The sequence below is a fragment of the Cucurbita moschata genome, unplaced genomic scaffold, assembly GCF_002738365.1.
Source record: "Cucurbita moschata cultivar Rifu unplaced genomic scaffold, Cmos_1.0 Cmo_Scf00005, whole genome shotgun sequence".
Lineage (NCBI taxonomy): Eukaryota > Viridiplantae > Streptophyta > Magnoliopsida > Cucurbitales > Cucurbitaceae > Cucurbita > Cucurbita moschata.
Window position 1 is genome coordinate 4,297,171 of NW_019268521.1, and position 9,683 is coordinate 4,306,853.

The following is a 9,683-nucleotide window of genomic DNA, read 5'->3' on the forward strand; positions in this document are numbered from 1 at the left end:
AAAAAAAAAAAAAAAAAAAAAAAAAAAAAAAAAAAAAAAAAAAAAAAAGAAAGAAAAGAAAATGAAGAAGGAAAACTAGTGCTTGTGTCCATGTGCGTTTGTGCGTTTCGAATTCTTTTGACAGGTGATTGATTATTGTGCATGAAATTATTATACCATCTTCAAATCTAATGGCCACAAAACTGTTCCGTACAGCTTATAAGTGACTACATTTAAAATAAGCACAACTATCATTAACAAATAAGAAAGTAGAAAGAGTATGCAAAGCACAATGAAGCAGCATGACCCTGTATACCAAATTGATGTCACGTGTTATATGAACTACAACAAAAAATTAAATATCGTTCTTATAAACAAATGTATGAACTATATTCCATAATTCTATTCAACAATCAGACTGTATCAAACCATCAAAATTAAAAGAAACTGCTTGAAGTAGCAATCCAACCAAAGCCGATCAATATACTAAAACCTGCAAGAATCAAGGAAGATGAGGGCTTTCGGTGTACAGAAGAGCCAAACGGACTATGGAGAATAATAAGAGTAAACTGCGAAACCAATTAGTGAAAATTGCAAGGTAGAGAACTAATCAGATTTTCAAATGTAAATGAATTTTGATCTGACGGTGCAAGTCATGTTCAACCATCCCTGCATAAGTGACTCCATTAGTTCAATTCCCTTGCCCACTAAAAACGAGACTCCAGTAACTTTTCGAGCAATTTTTAATAAGTGATTTAGAAGCCTTTCTTCCGATTGCCAACAAGCAACATAATACAAATCAGAAAGCAAAATGTTACATTCTCACATGCAACTATAAAAACCCATGAAACAATGTGTTTCACCTTCTGAATACTAGAAAGGAATATAACATGAGATTCCAAATAAGTTTCAGTGACGAAAAATGATAACTGTAAACAAATTAAAGCAACAGCACCGCAAAAATAATCAATATATTTTTACTGCAAACCTGGATACAAATATGCCAAATATCTCCAGTTCTATTGTCATCAGGGTCCAATTTGAACTCCAGCGTTCTATCATCAATCCTGAAAGGGCCAACATTAACATCAAAAGCTTGAAGTTGAAAGAATGAACAGGAAAAAGACGGGGGGAAATGCCTATATTACTAAACTGACAAGCAAATGAATATTCAAGAAGATAATCTCAACCACCAAGAGAGAGAGAGAGAGAGAAACATGTGAAATTTCATACAAATATTATGTTGAAGAAAGAGATAGAGACCATTTCAATTGGTATAACTTTTGTGTTCCAAGCATCACATCCTTTCAACCCCAAGCCAGACCAGTGGAAGTTGGTCATGGATGATAAATATCCATTGCAAATTGCAAGTTGATATCTTAATAAATGCTTTATCACCGTACCCAAAACTTAAAGCAAAAAGTCTACAAGCGGCATTTTAATCTTAATACATATTGCAAGTTAGAAATGCACCTCTCATTAAATGATAAACAAATGGTGACAGCGGTAGCATGCTGTGAGAAAATGGCAAAATTGATCCCGTTGTCGACTTCTGAAACGCCCAAGGGAAATGCTTGGCCTGGGACTACTTTCAACATCGGGCCAGTGTCCAAATTTTCAGGTGCTTCTTGCTGATGTTGCAAACAGAAACCATGTGCCATGTTAAATGTAGGGTACTGCTAAAGATTCATTGCCACGAAACATATCTTTGGCTTAAATAAAACCAAAATCAGATAGCAATTTCTAACCATATAAAGGGGTCCTACATTATTATATGTAATGCAGAGGAAAATTGCAAACACGTCCTCATTTCCTCACTATCAATTTTGGCATAAATTGCAATTTACTATCATAGTGGAATATCATTTGCCACAGAAAAGTGGTCCTTGAAGTAAAGCCGAAGCTTCATAATCTGAAAATAAAGTAACTGCTGGATTACCATTCCTGGAGAACCACTAACTACAATGATGTTCCGCAAACAATTGGATATCCCACATTCATTTGGGATACTTATGTCCGTTTTAAAACTTATTTTCATCACAGATCCATCGTAATTTTATCTCTTCTCCGTCCGAAATAGCTTTTCTTAATCGAGGAGAGATTGATTAATTTGCAAACATCATTTCGTTCTCCCTACAATAAATGCAAGATGGAACTAAAAAGCAAACACGACCATAAGGAATGAGTATGAACCTCCAGCACACGATCTTGATCACGACGACCAAATGCACTTACAGTGCAAATCTTGACGCCTCCTTGCTTTGTCTAATCTAAGCAGAAAAGCTCAGCCAAGTCACTCAAAGACATAAATCATTGATCACAAGTTGAAAGAAACGAGACATAAGTTGTGGATATCACCATACCTCACTAAAAACCTCTTGGCTGCTGCTGCTGCTGCTTCCGGGAGCTCGCTTCCCTTGCGGCTTCAATCTAATCAAACAAATAAGGAAAATAAAGTCAAACAGACAAAAAGAAACAACCTATACACCTCACAAAAAAATAAATCAATAGAACTCCATATCAATTAGGACGACATTGCATTCCGATTAAAGAATCCAATAACGAAACCGAAGAAAGAAACAGAAATACGGCCATAGATCGATGAAAAATACCGAAACTGAACGGAATGAGCAGCTCCGGTGCAGGATGATGCAAAGAGAGGAAGCTGAAGAGGAGCTGAATGGTGGAGCGGTATAGAACGGATCATATTCGAATCTTCAAAGCTGGAAGTGATCAGATTGCTGAGAGACCTGAAAGAAATGGCGCAGTGATGAAAATGAAGATCAAGTTCGTTAGATGATGGGATTTGTGAAGCTTTTTTGGCAATGGAAATTTACCGATTTGGAAAGTCGAGCGCGGCAACGAAAGCGGATCATTTTCATGTCTGCCACGTGAACCGAACTCTAAGGAACACTCTCCATACGTGGTGAGCTTTGGGATTAGCTTGTCCTCTTTCTTAAATATCAAATTTTTGCGGGTCCCACTAGGTTGGGTAATTTGTCGTCAGAAAAAAAAAAAAAAAAAAAAAAAATTCATTCCCAATTTTTTTAAAAAAATAAATTTCATCAAATTGCGTTTAATTTTTATTAATTTACTCATTAATTTTGATGGAAAGCAGTGGGAAAATCAAATAAATGCACAAATTAGTTATAGAATTATTTTTCCAAAATTAATAAATTTCGACCAGAAAAAATAGTTATATTGTCATATTTTCTCAAAAAATTAATTTAATTTCATATCCTTTTATAACTTATTGAACATATTTTATAATAATATTTAAAGTGAAAATTTATTAAACGGTTAATTAGTGGTTAATTTTACAACATTTATTTATTTAAGTTTGAGGTGTAATTTGGCAAGTTTAAGGGATAATTAGAAGGAAAAAAAAAAACAATTTAGGAAAATATGGCGTCATTTTTTGAAAATATGACGTCATTTTTGTCTCTGTTAAAATATATCATATACTCCGATGAAAAAAAAAAAAAAAAAAAAAAAAAAAAAAAAAAAAAAAAACNCTATTTTCCTAAATATTTTTCACTAATTTTCCTTTTTTTCTTTAATGTTCTTTAAATTCTAATAAATCCGATAATTCTTTTGTCTAATTTTTACTGCACTGTCTATTCATTTACCATTCCTGGATGCTTCTAGTTCTTCGTTTACGCAGGTGGGTAATTTTTACATTGGTTGGGTAACTTTTTGTTTTTTTTTTTTTGTTCCTACCTTCGCTCCATTGTCTATTCATTTCCCATTCCTTCCAGTTCTTCTTTTACGCAGGTGGGTTATTTTTACATCAGTTGGGTAATTTATTATTTCTATTTTCACTGCACTGTCTATTCATTTCCTTTTCCTTCTAGTTCTTCTTTTATGGTGGGTGGGTAATTTTTACATTGGTTGGGTAATTTTTGGTTTCTACTTCCACTCCATTGTCTATTCGTTTCCCATTCCCTCGACGGCGGGTGGGTATTTTTTACATTGGTTAGGTAATTTTTGGTTTCTATCTTCACTCAATTGTCTATTCATTTCCTATCTAGGGAGAGAGATAAAAGCTTCAACCATTTGACCTCAATCACAAAAGGATGAAAAATGAGAGAAAGAGATACCAAATTTTGACTGCTTGAAAACTATGTAAAACTATGTAATGGTCGAAGCTTACTGCTCATATATTGTCTGTTTTAGTCCATTAAGTATCGTTGTTAGTTTCACGGTTTTAAAACACATGTTAGGAAGAAGTTTCCACACCCTTCTTCATTTTCTTCTTCAACCGATATGAGATCTCACAATCCACCCTTTTTGGGAGCCTAGCGTCCTCGCTAGCCATCCCTTTCCAATCGATATGAGATCTCACAATCCACCCGCTTTGGAAACCCAACGCCCTCGCTAGCACACTGCCCAGTGTCTAGCTCTAATACCATTATAACCGCTCAAACCCACCGCTAGCAGATATTGTCCAAACACCTCAGAATATAATCGATATAAAACATGTGGAACTCCACTATATATATATATCAATTTCAAAATCAATTACAAACACGACACATTCAATCAGTTACAAACATGACACATTCAAGATAAAAACCTAAAATAAAATGAGAAATCTCTCTACCACTCTCCATGGTTCTTGATACTAACTTGAAGCAGAGATTATCTGTTAAAGCTGGGAATTAAAATCATCTACTTAACGGAGAATGAACTCTTCAAAACTGCTGCCACTGCGGAATTCCTCATAAATTAATAAGTCGGTGTAAAAAGCAAGCAACCAAAATATGATAGCTTAGGTCAGTTCAAGATCTCTACCTTAATAAGGAGGAATGAAACCTTAAAAGTATTGGTAAAAAAATAAACTATTTTGGGAGGAAGCACTTAGAAGCTAGCAGTGAATTGGACTCTCTTGAAATCATGGATACTACCAAACAATGGTAACAAAATATGCATCCCAGAGAGATATGCTCGAGACGGGAACGATTCGCCAACAAAGAAACAGTAATCATTACCTCGGACCTAATCTTGAAGTTTCGTTCAGTTTAGTCACCCCAAAGATGAAACATGTGAAAAAAATCAGAATAGAAATGGACAGACTCACTTATCAGGCTTGACTTGGATTGAATTACCTTTGTCTGTTCTTCTACCCAAGTGAATGTCAATGGTTGAGGCCTATTTAGTTGCAGCTGCTGCTGCTGCTTCTGCTATTAAGGCGATTGGTTGACGAGCCTGCTGGCAAGCACCTAGATCGAACAGATGTAGGTTGGTACCATCAAAAATCATATTCACGCCGGGGAGAACTACTTCCTTGCTGTCAGCTTCATCTAATTCGCCTTTGGTCGAATTAGTAGAATGGGCTTCTTCAATTGGCCTTGTGGCAGCCTCGTCTACGGGAGCTAGAGCATAGGATCTGAAAATATAGTTCATAATATTAGTGCAAGATATGTAAGATTATTGCCTTTACAGATGCTTACAATCATGACAATACCCAAATACTTCTGGTTAGGAACACTGTGGAGAGCGACAGAAAGGATAAGAACAAAATTTTGCAGAAGACGAAAACTACTCAATCTTTTGGAGAGCCATCAGTAAACAAAGTTATGAAGCCAGAACAAGGAAGGTCAAAGAAGTTGGTGACTTAACGACAAAGGACGCAGTTAACGGAGTTCTAGTAATGTTCTTATTCGCCTCCAAATTTTCTGGTTCAGAAAAATTAGCAGAGACTCTGAACAAGTAGCTTAAAAATCTAGATGAAATCCTGGAGGCGAGATTTCTTAAAAGTTGTTTTTAGGTGAAGAAACGGGATATCATATCCAAGATTAGCAAGATTAGTAACCTCATGCACCTCGTTCTATCAATTGTGCAACATAAATAAAAGGAAACGCAGACAGACCTAAGAATGGTACCATCAAAACTCAAAACTTCAGTACGACCGTGATGCCGATTAGCAAGCTTAAATCTCTGATGTTCCTTCGTAGCTCCTGAAATAGGAGATGAAGGATCCACTAGTGGATTCCACCTTCCACTAGCATAGTTCATAAGTTGTCTGGAAGGTTCTTTAGGATGTTCCTTCTGATATAAAAGTTTAGCAGCTGGACCCGTTGCTTGGTATTCCGCACAAACATCACGTAATCTCTTTCTCAATCCTTGCATTGCTTCATGATGCTTCTGCAGTAAATCTGATTGAAGCAATTCAGATGAGACCACTCTTTTACAAATATTATCACATAGCTTGGGACTAAAGAGTGGTATCCCGAATTCTACGCTCAACGGTACCCATTCATAGGTCTTGTCATCTGAAGAGAAGTTTTCCGACTCCCTTTCTTTGTGGAGTTTCAACAGCCGAATATAACCAACTGTCCACAGTTCTATCTTGTTCGCTAAAACGATTAACAAGGAGTTCAAGTCGGAAATCTCTTCTTCAGATAAACCCAGATCATTACCTACTTGAGCAATTGAGCCATCAGAATTCTTCAAGGGTAAAGGAACATCAACGGTAATGACTCTCCCAGTTTTATCAAGGTCATATTTACTAAGGGGCTGCACCAATACAGCTGAGTATTTGAGTAATGCGTTTAAGCAATGTAAAAGTACATTTCCTTTTACAAGATTTCCCTCAAATTTTCCTCCCAGGCCACCAATATTTGAACCATCCCAAGACCATAGTAGGGCTTTCTCACATCCAGCCAATGGTACAGGAAGCATGCGCAAACATTGCCCTTTCATTAGTATAACTGATAGTGGCCCACTGGCTACAGTTGAATATAAAACCAATTTCATCCAAGGTGTCATAGATGAATAAGATGGAGGACCAAAATGGACAGGACCTGTTGGTCCAGGAAGAATTGATGAAGGAGGGAGAGGAATCATAGAAACAACAACACCATAGTCACGAAGAAACAATCGATTTAATGTTGAAGGAGCAAGAGAAGCCAAGCTTTCACAGCGAAGAATATCAACTTGATATTTCTTTATTCTCTTGAATGACTCTCCTCCAATATCTAGCTCATCAATCTGCATTGATTTGTTATCAATTTGGAGATGAGGAACTGGATCGGATGCTTGACTAGAGGAAGTCCCACCATCTAAAGAGGAAGCAGAATTCATATCATCACCAGCGCCGCTTTTAAGAGATTCAGATGTGGAAGAACCCTCAAGAAGCACTGCAGAACTGCTAGGACCATCACCACATTTCTGACCTTCATCCATAGTCAAGGATTCTAACTTTTCAATTGAAGCAGTGTGTGTTATCAAAGATGAAGATTCATTGTTGTCAGAAACTTCAGCATCTTGTTTATCATAGATTCCCTCCTCTCCTTTCCTATTAATGGCAACTCCACCTACCAATAAACATTCCAAAATACAACGTAGGCTAAATGCATGGTTTGCAAATTCCTGCAGTTCACCCTCAAATTTTGCTCCTTCTAAGGTAGTAAGATCTTTGCAAAGATCTGCGATGCAAGCATGGCCTAGTTTTCCAGCTTCATACAAGGTTACAGCATGGGATTTCAGTCCTGATAAAACAACTAAAAGTAAGAATAAGGGATCCAAATGCATAAGCTTACATTTTCTCATAATAAATACATAACAATATATTACAAAGTAAGGCACAAAGATATCATACAGGCACAATATTTATCCATATACAAGGACAGCACTAGCTAAGGCACCTACGGGAAAGTGGGGCAGGCATAGAAGAAGATGGGAGGCAAGTTGTACATCTTGTTTGATTAACTTTCTCAAAATGCCAAATATCTACATCGCCACCTAACTTTCTATGCCAAGTTTTTGAAAAATATTCAATTGAATCAGCTAAGAAAGCTAGTAAAAAAAATCCATCCAGTAAATTAAGACTCAGAACTAGAGATTTGAAAAAAAAAAAAAAAAAGTTGATTTCCTCCCTCTCTCAAGATAGTCCACCTTGATGTTAGGAACTGAGGGATTGAACAAATTAAAAACTGAAACAATCATAAATAAAGAGAACTGAATCAGCTATAGTGACATAACCAGAAGAAAATTTTAGTTTTGGGAGCATTTGCAATTACATGAACTAACGTGGTTTCTATTTGGATCTGGAATCACCAAAATACTTCCTTTCAAAGCATTTTAATAGACAAGCTGTCAACACAAACAGAGACCATCAAGTCACCCATAAATGTAGCCCATCCAATTGAAATAATTAACTTTATAATCCTCAGGAATTCGATAATGAAGTATCTAAGATAAAGAATCAGTTGCCCTAGCCAGGTTTTCATTTCTCTTTGTAGGATATTTAGTTCTACATTTCTTGGTTGTTTCTTTTCATTCGATAAATTTTGTTTCATTAGTTTGATCCTAAAGTAGATGAGGAAAAAGAAACTAGACTTTGTACAATTAAAAATAAAAAATATTATTATTATGATGATGATGACGATGATACTGTTATTATAAATAATAAATTAATTATTTAAAAAAAAACCACTAAAAAGCTACAAGACAAACCTGAAGCTAAAAGACAGACCTGGTGAAACTGATCCCATCATGAGATATGATGTTATGTTAGCATCTACAACAAAAGCAACACGATGAGCAGAATCTGGTTCCAAACTGTCTGTCCCAGAATACCCTTGTTGAGAACCATCACCATCAGAAAACATGTTTGATGAACCTGAAGCAGCTAGAGAAGCATCTTCATCAGCGAAAATTGCTCTAGGAGAGTTAGGTATGCTAGTATCTTGAAGAACGGATGCTGGATCAATTACTTTTACTGCCCAACCCAACCTACACGCAAAAGATGCAGCAGCCTGTAGCTGCAATAACTCAGCCTGTAATGTCGTCGCCAGTTCAGCCACAGTTGCATTTTCACTTGAAACAACAAAAACTGCATACAATAACCTGAATAATAGACTTTTCTTCATAAGGCCCAGTCAGAGAAATAATACTAAAAAGAAAAGAAACAAGCTGCACTAGATAATTGCCTTACTCCTCAATTGGGTCTTCATAGGACTGTTCTCGGTTGGAAACAAACCCTTCAAGCCTTGAAACTGAATTAATAAAAGTATTAGTATCTCCAATTCATCGCCTCTTACATAGGACAGGAGTCGTTCCAACCAATAAGGCCAATGTGTCTATTTACCCTTACTATTAGATGTAACATTTTCTAGTACACAGCAACAATTTAGATTAACAAAATTCTACAAGCCAAGTTTAAGACCACAAAACTGTTTATGTCAGACTAGACACTTGACTCGTATATAAGATGAAATCACAGTACCGAAAGAAAAATGTTGTAAAGAAGCTTAAACAAACAGTAGTAGCCAAAGAATGATACGGCATTAACATATGGTTGTATCAGATAAACCAGCAAACAGAAGATTTGAAAATGAGATACACAGTCCATACATTAATAGGACGGTTTTCAGGTGTCAGACCAGAAAATTGAATTACAGGAAGAATACCAAATTAAAGAAACTCATTTGCCATCTAACCCAAAAGAAAAAAATATAGTCAAAATTTGATTGCTTACCCTTAAAACGGTCATCTGGATAAACAGGAACATCAAAGTAGATCAATCCCCTTCTGTAGAGACCTTTTACAATGTCTGGGTCAAAGAGAATGAATGAATTAGCCTCCTCCTTACAAACTTTGTCAATTGTTGCCATCTCTTCTTCTGAGAGTTTCTACATTTTTAAAAAAGTAGCAAAAAAAAAAAAAAAAAAAAAAAAAAAAAAAAAAAAAAAAAAAAA

The 9,683-nt window shown here is 35.9% G+C and overlaps 2 protein-coding genes across 3 annotated transcripts in view; both read right to left on the reverse strand.

Annotated features, from left to right (window-relative positions):
- Window positions 1-2,908, reverse strand: part of LOC111443282 (isoamylase 3, chloroplastic) — a 16,527-nt gene extending 13,619 nt beyond the window's left edge. The window contains exons 1-6 of one of the 2 annotated variants that reach the window (XM_023081041.1): window positions 2,817-2,908; window positions 2,592-2,729; window positions 2,343-2,409; window positions 2,173-2,244; window positions 1,453-1,610; window positions 968-1,046 (exon numbers count right to left, since the gene is read on the reverse strand). In XM_023081041.1, the coding sequence (XP_022936809.1) occupies window positions 968-1,046; window positions 1,453-1,610; window positions 2,173-2,244; window positions 2,343-2,409; window positions 2,592-2,686 (471 nt within the window). In that variant the 5' untranslated portion in view covers window positions 2,687-2,729; window positions 2,817-2,908. Of the gene's footprint in view, window positions 1-967; window positions 1,047-1,452; window positions 1,611-2,172; window positions 2,250-2,342; window positions 2,410-2,591; window positions 2,730-2,816 lie in introns of those variants that run through there. The other variant, XM_023081042.1, reaches the window with a different exon arrangement.
- A 1,772-nt stretch (window positions 2,909-4,680) lies between these two features.
- The window catches only part of LOC111443015 (protein FAM91A1-like), a 15,227-nt gene continuing 10,224 nt past the window's right edge, over window positions 4,681-9,683 (reverse strand). Inside the window, exons 7-11 of the mRNA XM_023080612.1 lie at window positions 9,464-9,617; window positions 8,921-8,981; window positions 8,459-8,832; window positions 5,852-7,472; window positions 4,681-5,368 (exon numbers count right to left, since the gene is read on the reverse strand). Coding sequence (XP_022936380.1) covers window positions 5,131-5,368; window positions 5,852-7,472; window positions 8,459-8,832; window positions 8,921-8,981; window positions 9,464-9,617 — 2,448 coding nt within the window. The 3' untranslated portion in view covers window positions 4,681-5,130. The remainder of the gene's footprint in view (window positions 5,369-5,851; window positions 7,473-8,458; window positions 8,833-8,920; window positions 8,982-9,463; window positions 9,618-9,683) is intronic.